The sequence below is a fragment of the Capsicum annuum genome, chromosome 12, assembly GCF_002878395.1.
Source record: "Capsicum annuum cultivar UCD-10X-F1 chromosome 12, UCD10Xv1.1, whole genome shotgun sequence".
NCBI classification, from domain to species: Eukaryota; Viridiplantae; Streptophyta; class Magnoliopsida; order Solanales; family Solanaceae; genus Capsicum; species Capsicum annuum.
This window is the reverse complement of record NC_061122.1, coordinates 227247447-227274197: the sequence shown is the minus strand read 5'-3', so window position 1 is coordinate 227274197 and position 26751 is coordinate 227247447. Positions and strand designations below refer to the sequence as shown.

General features: G+C 37.8%; 1 protein-coding gene across 3 annotated transcripts in view; it reads left to right on the top strand.

Moving 5' to 3' along the window:
* The first annotated feature begins 856 nt into the window (after positions 1-856).
* Positions 857-26751, top strand: part of LOC107855633 (phosphatidylinositol 4-kinase alpha 1) — a 37513-nt gene continuing 11618 nt past the window's right edge. The window contains exons 1-24 of one of the 3 annotated variants that reach the window (XM_047401259.1): positions 857-1881; positions 2028-2369; positions 2464-2619; positions 3324-3494; positions 3630-3788; positions 3882-4009; positions 4088-4394; positions 5895-6063; positions 6209-6426; positions 7737-7895; positions 7991-8173; positions 8725-9219; positions 9341-9700; positions 10451-10665; positions 11039-11219; positions 11598-11731; positions 11848-11998; positions 17209-17475; positions 18783-18860; positions 18992-19036; positions 19336-19508; positions 19634-19829; positions 22108-22248; positions 24867-25075. In XM_047401259.1, coding sequence (XP_047257215.1) covers positions 1066-1881; positions 2028-2369; positions 2464-2619; positions 3324-3494; positions 3630-3788; positions 3882-4009; positions 4088-4394; positions 5895-6063; positions 6209-6426; positions 7737-7895; positions 7991-8173; positions 8725-9219; positions 9341-9700; positions 10451-10665; positions 11039-11219; positions 11598-11731; positions 11848-11998; positions 17209-17475; positions 18783-18860; positions 18992-19036; positions 19336-19508; positions 19634-19829; positions 22108-22248; positions 24867-25075 — 5453 coding nt within the window. In that variant the 5' untranslated portion in view covers positions 857-1065. Of the gene's footprint in view, positions 1882-2027; positions 2370-2463; positions 2620-3323; positions 3495-3629; positions 3789-3881; positions 4010-4087; positions 4395-5870; positions 6064-6208; positions 6427-7736; positions 7896-7990; positions 8174-8724; positions 9220-9340; positions 9701-10450; positions 10666-11038; positions 11220-11597; positions 11732-11847; positions 11999-17208; positions 17476-18782; positions 18861-18991; positions 19037-19335; positions 19509-19633; positions 19830-22107; positions 22249-24866; positions 25076-26751 lie in introns of all 3 variants that reach the window. The other 2 variants (XM_047401260.1, XM_047401258.1) reach the window with 2 other exon arrangements.

The window sequence follows — 26751 nt, the reverse complement described above, 5'->3', positions numbered from 1 at the left end:
CTATTGATTTATAATTAAGGAATGTCAGAATTGCTTTTTACGCATCAATAATATGTCCACTATATTAAAAATAAATATTTAAGAATATTTATCTAATCTAAAAAATAAACTAATAATTTATCTATTTATGTCCATTTTATTTTTAGTATTAAATACTTCATCCGTTATAAATTGAGATGATACACTAAATGATATTTATATTTTAATTTGAAAAAAGATAATTAATACAAAGGATAAAATATGGAATTTCTTTTTAATCTTTTCTTAATTAATAAAAAAGACAAGTAAAATGAGAAAACAAAATTAGAAAATTTGGGATGAATAATTTGACACAAACAAGTACTATTTATTGCTTTATATATTTTTTAAAGTAATAAATTAAAGTGGTAACATAAATTTACTCCATTATTTATTATTATTATTATTATTATTATTTTTTAACTCTATGTGTCAATTCAATAATTTATTCTTGGAAGGAGCAAGTACATTTTGTAAGCACCACGCAACGGATGGAGCTGTAGCTCCCTTAATCAGAGATCTCGATTTGAGTGCTGGATATAAAAAAAATCCTTAGTAGGAAGCGTTTTTTCCCGAATGGAGCCTTAATCAGCACAAATTCAAATTAATTGGATTCTGATGCGGATATCGAACACCGAATAATGCTTCCCCAAATGGGCCCTATGCAGTCGAATTCGGACTACTCGAATTCTAATGCGAGTACCGGACATCAAATAGCGCCCTCGAATGAGGCCTTATACGGTGCGAATCTAAATTAGTCGGAGTCCATAGCGAATATCGACATCGTATAGAAAAAAAAGAAGAAGAAGCACATGTTGTGGTGAACAGCCACGTGGCAATCAGAAATTCAAGTGCAGTATGGCGGACACAACAATTAATGGATTCCAAAATTTTAACACGAGGCAACATTAAGTAATGGTTGTTGACGTATTTTTTGTAACAATTTCCAATGGAAAATGGTGATTAACTCAACAAATAACCAGACCTTCATTTCTCCTGAATTGTCCTGACAGATTTGTTAGAGACAATTATAATTTACCTGTAGTAATGGAGTCATTGATTGAGCTATGTGATTTAATTGCTCAAAATCCAGGTCAATTTGGGGAGAAGTTAGCATGGATATGTGGTAGATGTCCTCCGGTAGATCTGCCTGTACTTGCTGGATCTCCAAAGGTTTCGAGGTCACAGCTCAATGCTATACTCGCCGTTGCACGATTTGTGTCGAAGTGCCCTAACCATTCAGATGAATTTCCCAAATCACTCCTTGTTGCTTTTTATGGTTCAATTCCTTCATCTTTTAACCCGAATTTCTGGCCGCAATCTTTTACAAACGATTCAATTGTTTCGTTTTTCGGTGATTTTTTGAAGTATATATGTAAAGCGTGTGAATTATCTCCTGAATTTTCTGCTGAAGTTTCTAGATTCACCGGGGTTATTATCATATCGGCTTTAGGATGTAATGTCAATGGAGATATAGGGGTATCAAAGGCAATTTTAAAGGCAATGTGTTGTCATTTCCCTCCCATTGTTCCTTCCGATGCGGACAAATTGATTACTCTTCTGCTTGAGGAGTTTGAGAATTTGGTACCGCCAGAGCCTGGAACTTCCTCGCATAGTTCACCTATGAGCGTAAGCAATGTAGATTTGTTAGGTGGTGGATACAATGATGGAGGAGATGCTGCGGAGAAACAACGAGCAATTGTGTCATTCGAAGAGGAGCCTGTGTATAGGCTTGAGAAACAAGAAATGGCATTGAAATTGATAGGAAATGTACTGGATAATGTTTCTATTGATCCCAATCTATTGGAAAGTGTCAGAGGTATTGTGAAGCAACAGTTTATGTCTATGATAACATTCTTAAAGGTAAACTATCAGTATATTTGTTTTGTTTTTTCTATTGCATTTGTGTGGCAATTTTTTGTAGTTGTATGTTGCGGAGACGCTAGTATGTGATATTTTTCTTTGGAAGAGAAGTTGAAAATGTTACTGCTTACTTGGTTGGATGGCAGATAAGGAAGCGTGATTGGTCCGAACAAGGGCAAGCATTGAAAGTTAGGATCAACGCCAAACTTGCTGCTTATCAAGCAGCAGCCAAATTGCAGATTAAAACTCTCGCATCCCTGGATTTGGATGGAAAATCATCAAAAAAATTGTTGCAGGGAGCTCTTGCTTCATTTATAGAGGCTGCAGAGGCATGTTTATTCTCGGTGTGGCGAAAGTTGAGAGCATGTGAAGAGCTATTCAGCACTTTGCTTTCTGGAATTTCTCATGCCGCTGTTGCTCGTGATGGTCAGATGCTTCGAATACTGTTCATTCGGTTTAAGACTCTTGTGCTGGCGACATGTGCTCAGGTGCAATATTCGGTTGCACTAAGTCACACATAATGGTTCGATGCTGATTACAAAATCTAGCATAACTTGATTGTGTTTTTCTTTTTCACCACAGGCTGACACTTGGGGCAGCAACCATGAGCCCATGTTTGAAAGCGTGTTGAAGACAAGTTGTGAGATAATTCAATTTGGATGGAACAAGGACCGATCTCCCGTGGACACTTTTATTTTGGGATTTCCTATCGGTGATAGGAATAGTTATGAGGACGAGGTTAGTTTTATCTTGCCACTACCTCGAATTTTGAGTAACTTGCACACACTAATCATTAACTAGTGAAAAGGAAAAATGAATGTCTGTTGACGAATCAAGAGTTACTAAGCACTACTTTTTGTCTGGAGTCACTAGATATAAAGATTTGCAAGCTAAAATCGCTTGTTGTTTGCTCTGCATGCTGTAAATGGAATCAATTCTGATGGTAGAAGGTTGTTACTCGGGGTGGCAATTGAGCGGGTTGGGTCAAATTTGCGCGGGTCAAAATGGGTCAATATAGCAAATGGGTCAAGATCCAACCTAACCAAAATTTGCTTGGATCAAAATGGGTCAAATCATGGGTCATACCCCAACCCGCCCAATTCTTATTAAATTTCAATTGCTTTATTTGTTCTTTTATAAGTTTTTAGTACCTAAAAAATCATCTTTCTGATTGGCGTGTGACAAAGTAGATGTTTATATATTTATTCCTCTAACAATCTAAAAATATTTTCTCAATATCATCTCTTTTTCAAATGCTTTATATTCGTGATATATCTCTGCAAAAACCAAAGTGGGGGAATCTCGTAGAATATGGTCACAGCCATCTAAGAGGCTTATATGTATTTCCGTCTTTCTCGGGGGCATATTGCTTAATTCTTTTAGTGTTTTTTTAAATTAATCTCCTTTCTGTTAATGTTATCTGCAAATGCCCGCATTTACAGGTAGAGCAGGAGAGGCACATAACTCCTTCACTGCAGTTAAACATTATAAGGTTACTAGCTGATCTAAATTCTTCAGTTAAGAGGCCTGAAATTGTGGATATGATATTGCCGAAATTCATTGAAAGCTTAGAGGAGCGTGATGCACCGACACCAGGCTTAAAGAGACTCCGAGTATGAAGCTCTCTTTTCATCACCAACATAGTGTACTTGTATCTCTGTTTCAGTTGTTCAAGTTTTGAAAGCTGTTACTTTGAACTGAGCTATTGAACTACTTTCTGAGCACCTGTTTCTGTTGAGCTGCTGCAGCTTCTTGACGCTGTTGCTCGCATGGCAAGCTTAGGTTTTGAGAAGTCCTACCGTGAAGCCGTTGTTCTGATGACAAGGAGTTACTTAAGTAAGCTTGCTGCAGTTGGCTCAGCTGAAGGTAACACCGCTGCTCCAGAGGTCACAACAGAACGCGTTGAGGTGCACACATGGTGTTTTTATCATATTATATCATATACTTATCCCTGATAATCTGTTATTGATCTACTGCTCACGTGTTTTATCGCATTCTAGACACTTCCCGCTGGATTTCTTCTGATTGCCAGAAACTTGATTACTCCAAAGTTGCGTATTGACTACCGTCAACGCTTGCTATCCCTGTGCTCTGATGTCGGCTTGGCTGCAGAGTCAAAAAGTGGAAAGTAGGTCTTTCTAATATTGGCTGCGAATGTGCTTTATGGACTGTTTCTGGACAAACTCAGGGACAATTTATTTTGCAGGAGCGGAGCTGATTTTCTTGGGCCTCTCCTTCCTGCCGTGGCTCAGATTTGTTCAGATTTTGATCCTACTGTATATGTTGAGCCTTCACTCTTGAAGTTGTTTCGAAACTTGTGGTTCTATATTGCTCTCTTTGGGTTAGCTCCTCCATTACAGAGCCATCATGCCACGACAAAGTCAGTATCGACTACTCTAAACAGTGTTGGCAGCATGGGAGCAATTGCACTTCAAGCAGTGAGTGGTCCATACATGTGGAGTGCTGATTGGTCCTCCGCTGTCCATCGCATTTCTCAAGGAACTCCACCACTTGTAAGTTTAGTTTTGATTCAGAAATTCAGCTTCTGAGCAAAGTTTGTGATCCATCTTATCCTAGAATGCTTAGTTCTTATATTGAAATTGTTGCACCCTGTTGCAACTATTGTAGGTCAATATTGAGAAACGAGTTGGAAACATGCTTAAGGTGTTGTGCATTCTTATGTCATGTGTGCCACTTAGTGAAACTTTCATCCCAACTTATTAGCTTAGCGGTTTTTCTATTAATTCCCTTTTGCTCATATAGCTCTAATATTTTCCTTTTTTACTCCGTTTTCCTTGATTAAGAAGATGTTCATTTTGGAAAAAAGCTACATCAAAGCACTGTGAGCAACATCAATCCAAAACTACTTGAGGTCGTCTATTTAATGCTCTATATCCATTTTGCTATTTTTGGATCATTTCATTCCAATACTGATAAATAAATAATCTAATTTAAGCAAATTAAAGGTTTTCTAAGTATACACTCCATAGTTCTTTTCATGACCCATAGTTTATGCCAAGATAGCTCACATAGGTATGATTATTCATTTGTTTTATTATCGTAACCCGAGGTACTCTATCTACTTGTTTGGCATCTTTTCACTTCTTAATATAACATTGAATAACCTGGTTAGTCATGGTATTCCAGCTCTCCTGAGGCACTTCCAAACCTCTATAGGGATACCATCTAGGTTTGTAACAAGCTTTTCTAATCCTCATATTTTTTGTGCATACTTCGCTCCACGCTATGTTTTCAGAGAAAAAACCTAAATTGTGAAATGAAGTTCTATATGAGCATGTCTTGTGAATTATGTTCTCAAGTTCTCATAACAGAAGTTACCGATATGGCTGTCTCTTTTGTTTGATGTAAAATGTTGCAGGAGTTCTCCTGCTAGTTGTGCATATGTTAAGTAGGTCTCGTTTTGAAGTAGAGTTCCTAAATGGTGAAGTATAGAACAATATAATGAAGATGATATAATTCTTAAAGAACGGAAAGCCTCAAGACATATTCATGTTTAGTGTCTCTCACAAAAGGTAAAACTGTGCTTTAGCTTGAATACCATTGCGTTTGCTGTTGCCTACTGCATTGATCACCTTGCCAGAAATCGGAATTTTGTGACATAAGCAGTTTGGACTTATTTGTTTTTGTTCATGTTGATCGACTGGCAAAAACTGAACTATTGGTGCATTTGTACTTCCAGACCGAAATATAAATATCACATGTCAGAAGGTACATATTTGTCACACATATTGATATTCTCCTTGGTCTCAGTAATCTGAAAAGGTCGGGATGTGAAAAGTGGAGAAGAGACTAGAATAACTTTGAGTTGTTCTTGTTGCCTATTTCAAGGGAGTATGGTTTATTCTGCTCATAAGTTATAACTTCAATAAACATTCCCATCAGTGTGTGATTTATTATCATCTTGAATCATGTAATATTTCTTGTTTCATGAACTAATTTAATTCATTTAAGTGAATATTTTATACAAGGGTCTAAGACAGGCTGTTAACCAGGTTGTGAGCTCCGTGAAATGGCTTGAAGATGAGTTGGAACTTAATGCTCTTCATAACCCAGGTAGTCGGCGTGGTAGTGGCAATGAGAAAGCTGCCGTTAGCCAAAGAACTGCTCTTTCGGCTGCTTTAGGAGGGCGCATGGAAGTTTCAGCAATGAGCACAATTTCGGGTTTGTTGTTCTTTTCTCGTGTTTAGTTTGAGAAGGAAATCTTCGTCATGATTTTAGTTGTTATGGAGATATTTGTTTCTTAGGGTACAAATGATGATTGAGATGTTTCTAGGCCTCATAGATATTTTTTCTCCGGCCTCTACAGGTGTCAAGTCTACTTATCTACTTGCAGTAGCATTTCTGGAGATCATACGATTTAGTAGTAATGGTGGGATCCTCAATGTGGGAGCTAGTTCAACAGCTTCTAGAAGTGCCTTCAGTTGTGCCTTTGAATACTTAAAAAGTCCTGGTCTCACACAAGCTGTCTCTCAGTGTTTGACAGCAATTGTTCACAGGGCTTTTGAAACAGCAGTAGCATGGCTGGTAGTTTTAACTTTCTCCAACTGTCAATTCATAAATGAAAGATTGGTAGACTAGTTCATTTTTTCGGAAAGTTTCAGAATTCTTGAATAAAGGTACTATATAATGTGATAGTTGAAGGGTACTAGATGTGGAAGTAAAGTAAAAGAATCATAATGCACGTATCTATCACTGATAACTCATAAAACCAAATGAAAAATATTGTTAAATACCCAATGCATTGCATGACCCTTACAAAACAATAGAGCTGTCTACATTTTGAGAGTATAATGAGGTGGTTGTACTTCACATTTAACTTATATGCGGTAAGATTCAGTTTATCAGCGTTTTATACATTTTTTTAATATTTCAACTTATGTGCAATAAAGTTCTGTATTCAGCTTTATTTATAATTTGTATTTGTACCTTGACCGCTAAATATCCTCTTCTATCTGTGTCTCCATATGGATATTTTAACAACTCTGTCTTCCCTCTTTATGAATTTTGATAGCTTACAAATTCTGTCTTCCAAAACACTTGTGCCCCGCTTTATGTTTGCATATCTCTGGACTATGTTCTACTTACTTTTTGGACTCAACTTGGTCGTGCCAGTCACTTAAGGAGGCGTTCCAAAACCACATTTCTCGGGAAGTTGATAAAGCCATCAGAAAATCTGGAAGATGATCCCCCCTTGTATTTCTGGTTTTGTTTGAACAGAAAGGAATCACAGATGCTTTAATGGAATGTCAACTCCAAATCACTCCCTTAAGGCTAGGTGTCTCATGTCTTTGTTGTTGGATTAGCCAATCCTCTGTAAATTCCCCAGATAATCGTTTGAACTTTGTCAGCTCGTCGATTTTAACAATTAACGTAGCCTGTTATGCATTGGATCTGGTATACTCTCCTTTTGTACTTATTGGCTTTTTTAACTTTTTGCATCTTCTTAATGCCATGAATGAAATCTCTTCATAAAAAAATGTGGGCTCTGTTAGTCTAGTCTCTTCAGGGGATTTTGAGGAAGTTTACTGTAGAAAATAGGGATAGAGGGCTTCCTTTGTGCATGATGCAATTGTGCATGTCTGTACTCGACTTAGAGCATTTTAATATTTCTTTAGCTGTAGACAAATATTTTTTAACTGTCATGGACAAAGTTCGGCACTGTACGAAATCAACTACTATATAGCATACCTTCTTAGTGAATTTAATGGAAAGCTAACGGAGATAATAGTTTTTGAAAAACATAAGTTGCTGATCATCTTCTTTTGCATTCCCTTCCCATTTCTTGTTTTTTTTTTTTTATATAAAGGTCATATGACCCCAGTAACTTGCTGCAGGAGGATCGGATGTCTGAGACTGGACCAGAAGCAGAGTATAGGGAATCTACACTGTCCACTCATGCCAGTTTTCTTGTAAAAAATTTGTCTGAAAGGGACGAGCATATACGAGATATCTCAGTTAACTTGTTGAATCAATTAAGAGATCGCTTTCCTCAGGTGGCGTCTCGCTGCGTGTACCAAGTGTCAAGTTTGTCACCTTTGCTTCTTGCCATTGCGTGATGCTAACGTTTGAACGATTTATTGGCTTGCAGATTTTGTGGAATTCTTCTTGTCTAGATTCACTGTTGCTTTCAGTGCACAATGATCCACCTTCATCTGTAGTCAATGATCCTGCTTGTGTTGCTACTATCCGCTCTTTGTACCAAAAGACTGTTCGCGAATGGATAATTGTTTCACTTTCACAGGCTCCTTGTACTAGTCAGGGGCTTCTTCAGGTTTGTTATTCATCAGTTTCGCATTTCATGAAAATGCTGTGCAGCTCTTTTTCCTCTCCATTACATGTGTCAAGTATGTCTGTTTGTCTATGATCAGTCACTTGTGTGTATTCTCTTGCTAAGGGATTAATGCACTTTGCCTCTCTACTTCTTTAGAGGTAGTGGTATGGACTGCGTACATTCTACCCTCCCCAGACCCCACTAGGTGGGAATATACTGGGTTTGTTGTTGTTGTTGCTTAGAGTGCAAAATGAATATTTGGGTCTTTCTCCGGTATGATACAGGTAGACAAAAATATTTTGTTGGAAGACATCACTAGTCTTAAAAAATGTGAAAGATTTGTCTTCTTTACATAGGAATAAAATATTTTGGTGGAGATTGTACTTTATCTTATGTGATAACCAGAGTTCAAAATCTTAGGTACCTTTTTGCCTAAAGATCTGAATTTCTGTGGTGCTTACCGATGTTTTACTGGCTTTTACCCTTCTTTCTTATCCTATTATATTTTCTATTGCACATACTATTAGCTAATCTCTCTTTCCGTACTTCAGGAAAAACTCTGTAAAGCAAACACTTGGCAAAAATCACAGCCTACAGTAGAGGTTGTTTCTCTCTTATCCGAGATAAAAATTGGTGTTGGTAAAAATGATTGTTGGATAGGAACAAAAACAGCAAATATTCCTGCTGTTATGGCTGCAGCAGCTGCAGCATCTGGAGCAAAATTAAAATTGACAGAGGCATTTAATTTTGAGGTCCTCAGTACTGGCATGATCAGTGCAACTGCGAAATGCAATCATGCTGGAGAAATTGCTGGAATGAGAAGGTTATATGAGAGTATTGGTAGCCTTGATCTCCCAGCATTGGGTCCTGGTGATATGGTGGAACATATGCAGCCAAAAACTGAGTCCTTTTCTGAGGTTCTACTTACAAAGTTTGTCCGTTTACTTCAGAAGTTTGTTAATGTTGCAGAAAAAGGGGGAGAAGTGGATAAGTCGTCATTCCTTGAAACTTGTTCTCAAGCAACTGCTTTGCTTCTATCTGATCTGGTATAATAACGTTCTAATTTCTACCAGTCTTTGCTTTGTTAGACTGGGATGATACATTCTTTTTCTCCGCTTCAATTCTGTTTTTCATTTTACATGTTACTGAATTTGCTATTGTCCACAGGGTCCAGATTCTAAGTCAAATGTCGAAAGCTTTTCACAACTTTTACGTCTTCTTTGCTGGTGCCCAGCTTATATATTGACATCTGATGCCATGGAGACTGGTGTATTTATTTGGACATGGTTGGTTTCAGCTGCTCCTCAATTGTGTTCTCTGGTACTTGCTGAGCTTGTTGATGCATGGTTATGGACAGTTGACACAAAGCGAGGTCTTTTTGCATCCGAGGTTAGGTGTTCTGGACCTGCTGCTAAGTTAAAGCCCCACCTGGTTCCCGGGGAGCCAGAAGCACTCCCTGAGAAGGATCCCGTTGAACAAATATTGGCCCACAGATTATGGCTTGGATTTTTCATTGATCGGTTTGAGGTGATTATCAGGGTGTTAATGCATTCACTCCCTTAGCTGTTCCCTATGAACCAATGTGATAATCGAATATATGCTGGTGGAAAATGGTTAGGTTAGAGTTAATGTATTGACCCATCACTTTTTTGAAAATTAAATGGATGAATGTGTCAATATGTTGTTTTTCTTCTATTCTGATACTTAAATTGTAGGGTGTTCGAGTTAAAATATCTCTTATTTATTTCATATGAGTCTGTATAACTTTACAAGTATCCTCTTGCACTTGCAAGAGAAGCCCCTCGTTAGTTTCCTTCCACACCAATTTCTTGCAATAAATTGTTTCTGTGTAGAGTACTCTAATCTAGGTGAGTCTTTGGTTTGTTGAATGCTTGCTGTGTTTGGATTAATTGGAATGTGGTGATACTGCAGTAAATCTACTATAATCTTTGCTACTACCTTGATAACAGTTGAGATGCTGATGTTCTCTATTCTTTTCGGTCTTTCCATTTTCTTGCTCTTGCCTTGTTGGGTCGCTCCTTTTCCTGGGTATCAATTGTTGTCTATGGAACATGCTTTAAGCCACATTTACAGATAAACAAACATCAAACCATGTTCGTGAAAATGGCAGCCATTGTTCTCTTGATAATGTTGCTAAAAACTTCCATTGATCTTGTTACCCTTATTATTGTTTCAGCCTTTTGATTCTCTTACTGTATTTCAAAAAAAATGTTGAAGTTGTGGATTGTTTTTGTCTTGAAAAACTTGTCTTTGCAGATTGTTCGACATGATAGTGTTTCACAGCTTTTGCTTTTAGGGCGATTGTTGCAAGGAACAACTAAACTACCTTGGAACTTTTCTTCCCACCCAGCTGCTACTGGCACATTTTTCACCCTTACGCTATTTGGGCTTAAGTTTTGCTCGTGCAAGTTACAGGGTAATTCGCAAAACCTTAGGGCTGGACTTCAGCTTCTGGAAGACAGGATATATCGGTAAGTCGACTTATTGACTTCCATTTAATTGGACTAGTACGTTTCCCTACAATGTGAGTACTGGCTTGGAAACAAGTTTTGTTCATCATCTCGAACCTATAGGTTGCTAGTAGATATTGAGTTGCACACAAGACATTTCAGTATTTGTTTATGGATGTTGTTAAGTATCCCACTTCGAAAAAGGGATGGGTCATTGGTCTCCTTATATGGACTCGGGCAATCCTCCCCTCATGAGCTAGCTTTTGAGGTTGAGTTAGGCCCGAAATCTATTCTTTACAGATGTGTATCTCAATAGATTCAATATGTCACATCAGACTTGACAATATTGGACTTTGCTGATGCATTCAAACATTTGGGTGATGTTCAATTGCAGGGCGTCATTGGGGTGGTTTGCTCACCAGCCTGAGTGGTATGACATGAATAAGAACTTTGCCCTGAGTGAGGCGCAGTCTGTTTCTATGTTTGTCCATCATCTTTCGAATGAGCAATTAGATACTCCCCAACTTGATTCCAGAGGACGGGCACTCGAAAGTGGAAGCTCTTCGAATGATGTGGTGAGAGATTCTCATAAACGAGGCGCTAGAACTTTGGTTCTTACATCATTTGAGGAACTTTGGCCATAAACTTTTTTACCTTTTTCCGGAATTTTTTTTTCACTTTATTTCAAAATTGATGTTTAGTCATAAGAATTCCAAATCAACTTGGAGTTGTATTTGGAAAAGTGAAAACAAGTGCACTTCTCTGGCAAAAATTAAAAAACAACTCCAATTTATAGTCATGGCCAAACACAACTCAAAAAATTTTTGGTTTTCATGTCCAAACGGCTACTTAGTGTCTAAAATATTTTTAGGCGTGGGGCAGTTTCTTTTCTCTAATTGCAATCAGTTGTTTTGTGGTCCTTGTGCTCTTTTTGAACTTAATGATGCTCACAGAGAGATCAATACCATCCTGTTTGGGGCCAAATGGAGAGCTATACTGTTGGGAGGGAGAAGCGGAAGCAGTTGCTTCTGATGTTATGCCAGCATGAAGCTGACAGACTTGATGTTTGGGCACAACCTACTGTCAAGTAATTCATGATGCTTTCTTATTGTGTTTCTCCCCGTTTTCCTTCTTTTAATATGGTTGTCAATTGTCATTGTTGATGTTTGTCATTGTTGTTACTTATAATTCTTCCAACATCAGGGAAATCACTTCGCGTCTTAAAATCAGCTCCGAGAAATGGGTTGATTTTGCACGAACAGCCTTTTCTGTGGATCCTCGTATAGCTTTGTGTCTGGCTGCAAGGTTTCCTACAAATAATCATCTGAAGACTGAAGTAACGCAGTTAGTGCAAGTATGTCTTTCTTTCCCACTTTTTATATCCTTCAGTTTTTTTGGATTGAACCTTGAATGGATGTGCCTTAAACGAAACATAATTTAAGAGAGAAAACGGAATTCTTGAAACAGAAATGACATATGAAGTTGACTTTAGGATGATGAAGATTGCTTTATTTTGTCCATTTTCTTCAAACTCATATGCGAAAGCATCTAAAAATAAGGGCATATGTGAATCATACTACAAGCATTCTTGAGTAACTTTTGCTTTATAACTAGTTTCAATCATATGGTAGCTGTTCTTTGTAGCAAAATCTCTGACCAGGAAATGGAAAGATTTCCTGTATGATCTATTCTAATTATTACCTTTTCCTTTTGAGTGAAGATTGAAATCTTCTACACCCTAAAGAAAGGTTACGATTGTTTAAATGGACTAAAGTTGCTTTTTCCTATGGGAACACTACCTAGTCAGATGTTTAATACCTCTTTTTTGTCAAAAAGATGGATGAAAGTTGCTTCCTGTAGAATGTGCTTGCAACTCATCATTGGTGGTTATGCCTTAATAACATCTTTCTCCTAATAAGTAAAGCTTTATTTGTACAAGTACGGAGAAGCTGCCAAATTATAAAACATTTATGAAGTACTTTGCTCCTTTTTAAAAAAAGCTAGGAGCTGATGAATTCCGCTTTAATAAGACTAGAGTTGAAGTTGAACCAAAGTATTAGATGAAGGACATGTAATGGATCTTGAAGTACTATTTCTGCTTCTCCCTTTCCAAATTCGCCTACATTAGGATTGCTCGTTAGTTTCTGATCAAATTTGATAGATTCCCCCTTGGAAATCAGTTCGCTGTAATTATGCATACCTGTAAAAACTCAAACGTGACAGCGGGTTGATATTATGATATAATAACAATTCTGCAGTTATTGATTCTGCTGACTTGCATTTCGGACAAATATTTGTGTGATTGCGTTGCTGACAAATATTTTGGATATATTGTTGGATCAATACTAAAACAGTGAATGAGATCTGAAAAGATGGATGCAGAAAGCACAACAGGACATATTTTTAAGCATCTTTGAAAATTTTCGATGGATTACGTGAATTGAAGGAGAATTGATTTGTTTTGTTGTACAAGAGAATATATTTAGAATTGAAATGGTCTACCTAGTGACCTACCCTAATCTTCGACCTTCATATCTTTCCATCTACGTTCATGTCCTTGGTAAGCCGTAGGTGTTTCATGTCTTGTCTAGTCACCTCTTCCCATTACTTTTTAGCCTACCTCTACCTCTCCTCATACCCTCCCTAGCCAAATCTCTCACAACTCCTCACCAGGGCATCTGTGCACCTCTTCTTCACATGTCCGTACCTCAACCTTACCTCCCTCATCTTATCCATTATGTTGCACGGACCCGTCGATTTCGCTGCCGAACCCGTCCTAACGCGACGCTGGTCCGGGCGTGGACGCAGGATGCGTCTCCGATTCGGTCAAACGAATCCAGTGGCATTGATCCAACATCAAGAACAAAGTTGGTTGTGTCGCCTGAAGTGAGAAAGACTGGCGACGGGTTTAGGGTTATCAACGCGGAAGGGGGAAAAACGGCTACTGTAATTGTTATCGTCGCCGTGAGAAAACCGACGATTGCTGTCATCGTCGGAAGGGAGAATACCAGTCGATTGCTATCATCGCTGGAAGGAAGGCGACTGCTGCCATTGTCGGAAGGGCGAAATCCGGCGATTGGAATTGTTGCTGTCGAAATTTGAATAGTTGGGAAGAAAGAGAGACTGGTTGGGAACTTTTAAGAATAACTTTTCAGATCTAATTGATGGTTTCTAATAATTATATTTTTTAAAATATAAAACGATTTTTTGTATTAATATAGTAAAAAAATATGTGCCTGTTGCATTTCCATAAAAAAAAGTTATATTAATATAGTAAAAAAATATGTGCCTGTTGGTTTCCCCAAAAATACAAGTATTTACTATAGATTAATCCTAATTAAAAAAGTAACTAAAAGTTATCTTAAAAGTTCAAAGTAGATTTTTAGAATATCTTTTATAACTCTATATTTATAATATTTAACTTTTTTAGCCGAATTCCCGCACCTGTATCCATACTTGGATTCGCACCCTCAAATCTTAAAATTTAAATTTTGATAAATCCGACTCTCGGATCTGTGTCCGTCTCAGATACCCGCACCCGAGTCCATACAACTTAGCTTATCCACCATGGATGCCACTTCTACCTTGTCTTGGATGTCTTCGTTCCTCATCCCGTCTCTCATCTTCATATCTGTACATGCGACTTCTTGTCCGGCTAACACTCTACCCCATACAACACAGCTGGTTTGGCCACCAATTTATAAGACTTGCCTTTAAGGCGTGGTGACACATTCTTATCGCTCTAGACACCAGATGCGAGTCTCTATTTCATCCATCCTGCTTCATTATGATGTGTAACACCCTCGTCAAACTCCCCATTTCCTTGAAATATTGACTTCGGATACTTGAAGCTTCATTTTTTTGGAGGTGACTTGTGTATCCTTACTTCTGAATCTGTCGTATGAGTTACATCACTGAACTTGCACTCAAAGAATTCTGTCTTGGTCTTGCTCAACTTGAACCCGTTGGACTCCAGGGTCTATCTCCAAACCTTCAGCCTATTATTAACCACGTTACGTGTCTCGTCAATCAAAACTATGTCATATCCAAATAGCATACACCATGACACCTCTACTTTGATATGTCGTGTCAGTTCATCCATTACCAAGGCAAGTAGAAACGGCCTAAGAGCTTATCTCTGGTGCAACCTCATCATGACAGGGAAATGCTTTGAGTTTCCCCTCACTGTCCTCACTCGGGTCTTTGCTCCATGGTACATGTGCTGGATCACCATAATATAAGCTACAAGCACCTATAGCCGCCAAAGATCTCCATAGAACCCCCTAGGGACTTCATCATATGCTTTTATAGGTAATGTATATGTATAAGTCCTCTTCCTCTCCCTATACCGCTCCATCAATCTCCATACAAGATGTATGGCTCCATTGTCTCCACCACTCTCCCAAACTTTCATAGTGTGGCTTAGCAACTTGATACCCCTATAGTCGTTGCAATTCTGAATATCACCTTTTTAGTATTGCTCCAGTTCGTTTTTTTTCTTTCAAAGTTTCTAAATTGGCCTCGTCTGAATATATTCTTTGGGCTGATTTCAAACCAGAAAACATGCTACTTCCAACAGTAGACTTGACTTTACCAAACATTTCCCTGAACTCTATCTGTTGGTTCTAGTGGCCATCTTTGCCTTATCCTCCATTTCAAATTGTCTAAGTCGAAGTCAAAGTCAAACTTCTTCAGAGATTCAAAACAAAATAGAACAGACTATTTCTAGGACAGTTTTACATGTGTGATAAGCTAAAAACTGTCGGTCGAATGATTCTCCTGAGCATATATGTTCTCTTTTTGTGCTACTTTATTGCTGTCTTTATTTCTCTGTATTGCATGCGCATTTTGCTGAACTGTAACCTGTGTCGCATTGGTCGTAGCTGTGGGCAGTTCTTCTCATTATGATAATTGTGTTATTAGACCCTTCAACTTTTTCTGGTACTGATGAACAAATCTAATCCTAGAAAAGGCATAAAGAAACAAGGACTTTATCTGAAGATATTTCTGATCAGAAATGTTTGTTGTTTTGAGATGTCGGTGGTCTTTCAAAGCAGCTTAAGGTTGATTATTTTATTATTTTCCCTTACAAGCGAGAAAATAAGATGCAGCTGCTGGCTTGCCACTATTTCTCTGAGTTACTGTTTTACAATATTGCATATGACAAAGTCCCTAGGGAAGTCCTTTGGAGATGTTTGGAGGTGAGTAGGTTCCCGATGGCGTATATCAGAGCAATTAAGGACATGTATAATGGAGCTAAGACCCAGGTGAGGACGGCGGGAGGAGATTCAGAGCATTTCTTGCATCAGGGATCTACTCTTAGCCCGGTTTTGTTTGCTTTGGTTATGGAGGTGTTGACGCGGCGTATCCAAGGAGAGGTGCCCTGGTGTATGCTTTTTGCGGACGATGTGGTTTTGATTGACGAGACACGGGGAGGTGTGAATGATAAATTAGAGGTGTGGGGACAGACCCTTGAGTCTAAAGGGTTCAGGTTGAGTAGGAGCAAGACCGAATATTTGGAATGTAAGTTTAATGGCTCGAGGGAGCAGGACGAGGTGGTAGTAAGGTTGGATTCTCAGGTGGTGTGTAAGAGGGATAGTTTCAAGTACCTCGGGTCCATGATTCAGGGGAATGGTGAGATTGACGAGGATGTCTCTCACTGGATTGGGGCGGGATGGATGAAGTGGAAGCTCGCCTCAGGGGTGTTGTTTGTTAAGAAGGTGCCGCCTAAGCTTAAAGGCAAATTTTACAGGGTGACAGTCTACCCGGCCATGTTGTATGGAGTGGAGTGTTGGCCAGACAAGAATTCTCATATTCAAAAATTGAAGGTGGCGGAAATGTGGATGTTTCGTTGGATGTGTGGTCTTACTAGGGGGATAGGGTTCGGAATGAGATTATTCGAGAGAGGGTTGGAGTGGCTTCGGTGGAGGACAAGATGTGGGAGGTCCGTTTGAGATGGTTTGGACACGTGATGAGGAGGGGCACAGATGCACCAGTTCGTAGGTGTGAGAGGCTTGCTTTGGATGATTTCAAGCGGGCAGGGGTAGGCCAAAGAAATATTGGAGAGAGGTGATTAGGCGGGACATGGAGCAGTTACAGCTTACTGAGGACATGACCCTAGATAGGAAGAGCTGGAGGACGCGTATTAGGATAGAAGGCTAGTGACTATTAGGGTAGGTAGGGTAGGGCATTACCTGTTTGGTGTATTACTCTTGTTAGGCTACCTTGTTGCATGCTGTATTACGAGTGCTTACTATTCTTTGTTTACTTTCCATTGTAGGGGCATTTTTATGTCTTGCCATCTTGTTCCATGCGTTTTGTACGGTTGTGATTACTTATCTTATCTTGAGCCGGGGGTCTATCGGAAACAGCCTTGCTACTTCTCCGGAGGTAGTGGTATGGACTGTGTACATCTTACCCTCCCCAGACCTCACTATGTGGGAATACACTGGGTTTGTTGTTGTTGTTGTTGTTGTACTGTTTTACAATATTACTAGTCATTCCTTTTATCCAAAATCTTGAGCTTTGTGACTGATGAAAATGATTATCTTGTTTCTATTTCAGTTGCATATACTGGAGATACGGCACATACCTGAAGCATTGCCATACTTTGTTACACCTAAAGCCATTGATGAGAATTCAACACTTTTACAACAATTGCCACACTGGGCTGCTTGTTCAATTACACAGGCGCTGGAGTTCCTCACACCAGCATACAAGGGTCATCCACGTGTCATGGCTTATGTTCTAAGGGTGTTGGAGTCCTACCCTCCTCAAAGAGTAACCTTCTTCATGCCACAACTGGTGCAGGCCCTGAGATATGATGACGAGGTACGTTTTACTGGACTTTTTGTTGTGAATTTGTGCGTAATCACCTGGCTAGCAAGTCAAAGAGACATAGTTTTTGAAGTTAATGCATCTTCAACAGTTTTACATGGTTCACCTTTGTTGTGAATTTGTTCTTTGCTTTTAATCATCTGGCTAGAAAGTCAAAGAGATACATTGTTGGAAGTCGATGCATCTTTAACGGTTTTACATAGTTCACCACCTTGGATTTAGCATTCCTGTCACTTTTCAGATATGATTGTTCTTTCATGAACAACATATTTATGATTGTGATAAATATTTAGTTAATGATTCTTATTGTACCGGTATGCAAAAAACGAACAGAATTAAACAGCAGTTGTCACAATAGATTTTCTGCACGAAGTAGTTTTTATAATATCTTGTGTGTCTCAACTTGAAAGGGAGCCTTGGAGTAACTGGTAAAGTAGCTGCCATGTAAGTAGGAGGTCACGGGTTCAAGCCTTGGAAACAGCCTCTGGCAGAAATGCAAGGTAAGGCTGCGTACAATACACCCTTGTGGTTGGGCCCTTCCCCGGACACCGCGGATAGCGGTAGCTTTCGTGCACCGGGCTGCCCTTCTTGTGTGTCTCAACTTCCCATCGGTTGTGTGCATTAGGGGTGGGCATGGTGTGGTAACTATCGAAACCAAAATCTTTGTTACCACAGGTTCGGTTTTACGGTATTTGTTATGTGTTCTTAAGTTTTGGTATTCATTAGAGTGTATTGGCATTCGGTATTTATAAGAAGAATACGAAAATACCCAATACCATACCGAAGTGCATAATTATTTATCCATTTCATATATGTTATTATAACACTAGCAAATGTATAAAATAGTATTAGTACAAAAATAATATTTTAGATGGTGGAACTTTGCCTACTCTAACTTTGATTGAAATGTCCTTTTTGTGTAATTGATTAACGGAGAGAATCGCTTGCTTGTACTTTCTTTTGAATATTTCTGCATGTCTGAGGTATTTGTATGATGTAATCAAAACTTTTTTTGAAGAGTTTAAGTCATAATTCTCTATGATATGAGTATATGAAAGTCAAAAGTCGAACAAACTATGGTTACTGATTTACCGTACCGTAAAATACCGAAATCAAACTTCAAAATTCCATACCACACCTAAGTAATTTGGTATTTTAAAACTGAAAACTGAAATTACCGAACTGAAGTTTTCAATACCGTTCCATGAGCACCCTACTGTGCATCAATGGCAAAGGACGCTTAATCTTCCTTCATATAATAGACATGATTGCTCCTAATCATATGAATTTAACTCCTGCAGAAATTGGTAGAAGGATACTTGCTCAGAGCTACTCAAAGGAGTGACATATTCGCTCATATTCTGATATGGAATCTGCAGGTGGGAAGCTTTTGCTTTTTGTTTTAAGATGTTTGTCTTTGTATGCTAAAGATAAATCTGTTTCCTCTTGCTTTATCATGAATATAGGTTTAGTTCTCTATGATAACCACTAACCTGAAAATCACTTGCAGGGTGAGACTTGTGAGCCGGAATCGGGGAAAGATTCTTCTGCAAAGGTAGATAAAATTTTGAACTGATACCTCTTTCTATTAAAGCATCTAATGAACCTTTCCCTCAAGAGTCTTATCTGGCCCTCTTTCCATAAGCATGCTGTGCACAAACTCCATGTTGAGGAAGATTTGTTTGGAAGCTGCAAAGTTTAAATTTTCAGATAATATACGTACTTTTTCCTTCAGTATAGCTATTGACTAACACCACTGTGATACCTCCGAACCAATTTCGACTTGGAGAGTGTGTGTGTGGGGTGGGGATTTTCCCTTTATAACTGTTAATATTTTTATATGTTTATCTTTAGCATGCGGCATTTTTGGCCCTACTTCCTCTTGTGAGACAACGAATAATTGATGGGTTCAATGAAAAGGCTCGTGATGTGTTTCGGAGAGAGTTTGATTTCTTTGACAAGGTCACATCTATATCTGGCGCACTATATCCACTACCCAAGGAGGAACGAAGAGCTGGTATTCGAAGGTGAAATACATTGTGCACCAAGATTTAATATTGTTTATATTTTAATTTGTCAATAAATATGTGTAAGTGTTGTGCCTTTGGACACTTGTCTATCTTGAAACAAACCTCACATTTTGATTTCCTAGGGAGCTGGAGAAAATTGAGATGCAAGGAGATGATCTCTATCTACCTACTGCTCCTAATAAAATTGTGAAAGGGATTCAGGTTGATAGTGGGATTCCCTTGCAATCAGCTGCCAAGGTTCCTATTATGATCACATTTAACGTGGCAGATCGAGACGGCGATCCAAATGATATAAAACCCCAAGCCTGTATATTCAAGGTAAGTTTGAGGGATACAGGTGTATTGCCCTTCGATGTCCTTTTTAGATATTTTCATTCCAAACGAAAGAAAATATGCATATTGTCTTGCATTCCTTCCACTTTTTCCCCACCATATTTTTATGTTTAGCAACTAGTATATGTCAAAATTAAAGACATTTCTTCTTCTCTTGATGTCTTCTTTCAGTTGGTTCCTTTTGATGGTAATTAATTATTAGTAGGTACTTACTCTATTTTGAGTTGAATATTCAGTTTGACCTTTTATAGTTTAGACAGGTCATTTCTTATTATATCAGAAGTATATTCTCTTCAACTCGTTTGCAACGAATGATGTAAGAATAGGAGTCATCAATGATAACTGGTTGGGGTAAAAGGGATAGAAAACTATTAGGTCAAATGGGTATTAGGATGGTGATGGCTTAGGCACGTTGGAGTTTTAGAAAGATGAAGCAGGGCTATTTTCAGCCTTGGAACATAGGTATCGAGAATATAAAATAAAGTGGTGTTACAACAAAAACAACATACATAGAGTAATTCCACAAGTTGGGTCTGGAGAAGGTAGGGATGTGCGAAGATTTGTGGGGAAAGAGGCTGTTTCTGATAGACCCTTGACTCAAAAGCAATGTTTTTGATATATGTGGAAGAAGAATATGACAACAAAATAGCAAGAATCAAGATACAGAGCAAATGAAGCAACAGAGATTGATACAATAGTCTTTGTTGTATCACTATTGTATCAAACATAATTAATTTTCCAACTCCTCTATAATAAAAAAAAAATCAAATGACATTGTTCCTATTGGAGTTATTCTTAAGTTATTGGAATAACTCCAATAGGAACAATGTTATTTGATTTTTTTAAATTATAGAGGAGTTGGAAAATTAATTATGTTTGTTCTTAAAGAAAAACTTCTTTGAAAACTAAAGTACTTATCTTTGTATTCAGGATGGGTGTTAGTTAAACTGTCTCATGATTCTCGGGAGGATGCCTTAATTTGTGTTTGGGTGGATGCTCTCAGGCACAATAACCAAGACGAAAAGTTAGAAGTCCTTTTCGGGCTTCTGATCCCTTCTCCAATGGTCTTCCATCATCAGAGTTCCTCCTAAATCCTTTCTCCGATGGTCTGGCTGTCAGAAACTTGAGAGTGCAAAATGAAAGTTTCCTAATGAGAAATGGCTATGGAGGTATACCAGTGAGGAGAGGGTCCTTTGGAAGGAGTGGTAGTGGCAAAATATGGGGAACTTAGTCCTTGAGGTTCCGAGATAGTCTCAATGCCATATGGGTGGGGAGTGTGGAGATCCATCGGAGCTTTGTGGGCCTCATTGAAGAAGAGCTGACATTGAAGGTGGGGAATGGTATTGTTAAGAGTCCCACATCGGAAAGGATGGGTAGTTGATATGCTGTAAATTTTTGGATACCAGCCTTGTGCTGATGATTAATCTACAAAATGTTACCTTTTGTCAAAAAAAGAAAAACATGCTTCTCTTATCTTACAGATACATCAGTTTTAAGGAATAGCATGTTGAGTATAGGTCATTAGTTGCTTTCAGTTTTGAGCTCGGTGAGTAGATGAACTTGACATGGGCACAGCAATCCTGAGAACTTTTTGCAATCAATAAGTTGTCTCAAGCTTATTCAGATTCTGTGTAATATTGACATCTGTGTTGCTAGTACCACTTCCTCTGTTCTAGTTTATGTGACACTCTTTTCCTTTTAATCTGTTCCAAAAAGTACATAATTATATCTTTAGAACCAATTTAACTTTAAACTTCTTATGAAATGATTATTTAGCCATGGAAATGTCGTGCTTCAGACCACAAATTTAAGTCTTCCTTTCTTAGAGGCCGTACCAATGAAACACCTTCACATAAAATGAAACAGTGGGAATAGTAGTTTCTATAAATGTATATCATCTCATGTAAAATTTAAACGCTCTTACAGAAGACACTTCTATTTATTTAATTAAGTCTTCAAAGCACTTCCCCATGTGTACATCTGATTCTTTTTCTTGGACCAAATGCATAAAAGAATTTGAATGATGATTGGCTTTAGAACTTGAAACCAGGATTTATATCAGATCTGATACCATGTGAAATTGGGTGACCTATCTAATCTAGAAACATAAGTATGTTAGATAGAACATTACCTGTTCTAAATTTACTAAAAAAGAAACTAAAACTTGTTAGGTAAGATTGAACTTCTAGTTTTCAGTATGCTAACGACTCATTCTTGTTTATGCTACTTTTCATATGGCTAAATTTTTTTTCCTTTGGCATAGGTTGGAGATGACTGTCGGCAAGATGTTCTTGCTTTACAAGTTATTTCACTTTTGAAAGATATCTTTGAAGCCGTTGGCCTTAATCTTTATTTATTTCCATATGGAGTTCTCCCCACTGGCCCAGAAAGAGGAATAATTGAGGTGAATCCTTGTATCACATCTGCTTATGGTTTCATGGATTCACGTGCTTTCAGAGTGAAGTTTCATATGTGTTTCTGTAAACTGATAACTTATCCAAAAATAAAAGTGGAATTTGATATAAATTGAAATAAATTACAGTGGAGAAAAGAGACATTTCGAGATGAAAACAAGCCAATACCGATCGGCTAAGTTTTACCCTAATCAGTTGCTAACCACATTGCCCTCGTTCTATATGATTGACTTTTTTTACTCATATCAGATTCCACAAGGGATCTCAAGACTGAATGTCCTGATTATGGAATTCATTGAAAATATCAAGACAAACTTGAAGACTCTAGGAAAACTAAGAATAAATTGAAAAAGGAGAGTAAGAAAATTGATCTAGTTCTTCCATTGTCAGACATTTTATGCCTATGTCTCCTTTCCTATTGTAATTTATGGGCCAACAAACTGCCTGCGTTCACTAATTCCCTTCCAAATAATATTCCACGTTCATCTTCTTATGTCAAACGGTAATTTTACAAAATTATTTGCATCATTTTTTTCAGAATACTTCTGACGAAAGATTGAAAAATAACAATATATTTTGGATACATGTTGAAATTTTGTAGCGTTATGGCCTTATTGGAACATGTAAATCCAGTTGTACTACCATTTAGGAGAACAAATTCAAGTTAAAATTTTATGTGGCTTTTTCTTTGCATAGTGAAGGGTACAACTTTTGTGCATGTTGGAGGGAAGTGGTTTAAAAATAATGTTGTTAGCATCCATAACCGTTGGTCTAAGAAGCTATTTTGTCTCTCCAACTTTTATAAGTAGCTTATAGAGAGTATATATGATGAGACAATAAAAAAGATCACTCAAAAATTAGATGTGTCAGATTTGTTGAGTTTGAGGTATGAATTTTTTTTGTTATTACTTATAATGAAAAATAGAATTACCAGTGGTTTCAGACTTTCATGACTAAGCCAGTAGTCTTGCCCCTAGTCACAAATTAATTGGAGAATTTGTGTATCCTCTTATTTAACCTGCTATATTTAGTTTTATTTTCTTTCAATTCTAAACTTGTTGTCACTTGAGGCAAATTACAGATTCTTTGAATCTCATACTTATTCTTTCTTATTCCAGCACTGCTGTACACGTCACTAGACTAAGAAAAAGCATGTTGCGAACACTGGGCCGACTGTACGTTTGTATACCACATCTAAGTTTTAATCTCAAGTAGTAGGTGTTGTGCATATAATGATTTTCTTCCACCGTGTTCTTCTCTTAGCGAAGTTCACTTTGATTATTATGATTCTAGGTTATCTGATATAGGTCCGTATGAAGGTCTACGAAGTACATGGATCAAAACCAACATTCTCTTAGTTTATCCTCTATATGTGCTACTTGCACTTTCTTTCGAATTGTACTTCTATGCATTGCATCTTCATTTTTCATGTCATCCACTAAAACGTTACTGAGCCTAGATATTTGAAAATGACCAAGGTAGTAGTTCCGTATTCATTATGCACGAATTTCCCCAGATTTCTCCTAGTCATCCTCTTTTTGTTCTTTTGATAAGTGCAATGGTCAATTCTCTGGCCAGAAAGCAATACATGGTTAATATGTCAATTTTTACACACACACATACATATTCTGTAGTTAGTTGAAGAGGATTTTAGTGAGCTAACAACTGATAAATTTGTTAACGCAGTGGGGACACCTTAGAGTACAATTGGGAAAACTGAACTTAGCGTAATTGAAGGCTTTAATGCAAATGGTTGTTAAAGGGATGTTATGCTCACCTACAGGATACGTGGCTAATATTGGTTACTGAATTGTGTTTCTGCAACAAATGTTTAACATAAGCTTTTCCTATCTTCTTCTCGTTCCTTCATATCTTGGATTTATATTTGTAGTATATAGAATATTTTCAGCGACCAATTCGTGATTCTTATGCATTAAACAATTATGGACGCAGTGGTTTTGTTTTATATGGAATAATAATTAACGAGTTGTTTTGGTGAGAGAACATAGCATGTGATACATGGTGGTGTCTTCAACTTCACAGTACATAAGAAAGATGATTTTATGTGTATAAAATGGTGATGAAATCACTTAGGGGTCGTTTGGTAGTGTATTAGGAAAATTAATGCATGCATTAATTTTATGTATTATTAGTACCTTGTTTGGTAAACTCTTTCAACCTATGTATATCTAATGCTTGCATTAGTTATACACTATTTGGTATTAAGATGCGCATAACCAATGCATGGAAATCTATGGTATTAGTAATGCAGTGGGTTCTAATGCATGCATTAGCACGCTTAAAGAAACAATTGTCCCTCAAAACCTTTTCCATATCCATTCAACCATCTTTGTGGAGGGTATTTTTGTAAACATATATATTTTTAAAAAATTATGCAAGGCATGTATGCACAACCAAGCAAGTAGTAAGAAAAATCTCGGAATAACTAATGCAAGCATTACTAATACTAGAATTACTAGTGCAAGTATTACTAATACATCATATTTTGCACTATTCTTATACGTTCTACCAGACGACCCGTTAGTTTTATGTGGTTATTACAGCCTTTTTACCTCCCAAAATGTTTTCAGATCTGTCCCTTTTGCAGGTCGTACCCAATACGCGGAGCAGAAGTCAGATGGGTGAGACAACTGATGGTGGTCTATATGAAATTTTCCAACAGGACTACGGGCCTGTTGGTTCTCCCAATTTTGAAACTGCTCGTGAGAACTTCATCATAAGCAGTGCAGGTTATGCAGTTGCTAGCTTGTTGCTTCAACCCAAGGATAGACATAACGGGAACCTTCTGATTGACAGGTAGCCACCTTTGTCCTCTGTCATAGTACCAATGGTTGTGAAGTTACACTCTAAATCAAGTTTGGTGTTACTTAAGATGCTGAAATACCGTAAAATATCGCTATGCCATGTAGAAATGGATTTAAATGTTTCAACAGTTCACGTGCATGAGCTAAGCGGAGAAAAAAATGCACACCAAAGCATATCTGCCTTTACATATGTCATAGTTTTTCAAAATAATTTTTACATTTTTTTTTTTTTTGAAAACTGGTAATGTTGTATTCCTCAGCATACCCTAATGCCGGAGACCTCTAAAAAGAAGGAAATACTTGTAAAGTTCCCTATAGATCTACAAGTTGCTCAGTATCTTCTATACCTTGTTCTTTACACTAGCAATAATGCAATTCTTTAGATATATCTTCAAAACATTTTCTCTTTCCATACTGTCCACCATGTACATGATGGAATTATTATTCACCATTTCTTTTGGCTCTTCCACCCATTCTGATCCAACAACTGAGCAGATCTGCTGTGTGTTCAGGCGTAGTCTTAAATTGATTTTTCAGGGTTGGTACTCACTATTCTAGATCTGATTTTGAGTGTACTTAGCAAGCGGCCTCCCATTTTCACGCTACTTAGTTTATGTGAGGTTCAGAAAACTTACACATAGCAGGGCGGTGAAATTGCAATGGAGGAAGAGGTGGCTGTTTGTTTCTGCTAAGCTTTCTCAAAGAAAGCACCTGGGAACTAATAGCAGTCCCTTCTCCTGGAGAACTTCCTGAGTGAGGAATATTATATTTATTCTCTCTCTTTAAACCTCTAGAGGACCCTGAAAATGGACGGTTTTAAGTTGCACTCTAATGAATATCAATAAGATAGACAATAAGTTGAATGGAGTCTGCTTGGTAGGTGTTAGAATATGAATAGGAATAACATATTGAATTTTACTTGGAAAGGGATTGTAATGTAGTGTCCTATTAGGAATAGGATTGGAATGTAGTGTCTATAAATAGGGTCTCAATGTAATAATTTAGAGACAACAACAACAACATACCCAGTATATTCCCACATAGTGGGGTCTGGAGAGGGTAAAATGTACGCAGTTCATACCACTACCCCGACGGGGGGTAGAGAGACTGTTTCCGATAGACCCCTGGCTCAGGACCAAGGACCATCCTTCATACCAAACACGCCCTAAATATAAAACAAATCCAAGCTGAATAGAGAAAATAGAGACTCAGATCTGTATTAAGCTCGGGCAGCAAGAGAGTCCAACAACGCCTTGGCTGCAAAACCATCAGAAAATCTGGTAGCATGCCCCGTCAAGATGTGCGTCGGATAACATCAAATGATCAATTAATCTGCTCGGAAGGGAATAAAATATGACAAAATCATCATCGCCTCTTTAAAGCCACCGATTATACTCGGCACTAAATGCTCCAACAAAACCATTAGAAAAAAGAGAGAAAAAAAAGAGTTGAAGGTTGTCGAAAACCTTCAAACAAATGATGTTAACCATATATATTTCCCTTCGTTCAAAATCAATAAAAGGGTTGTTGGCATTCTTGCACGAATTAACCATATATTTAGAGACAACAATTCAATAATATTTTTCTCCATTATTTCTCACATGGTATCAAAGCAGGTTAGAAATATCAGAAAAGATAACTTAGTCACCGTGCGTCAATTCCGGTGAC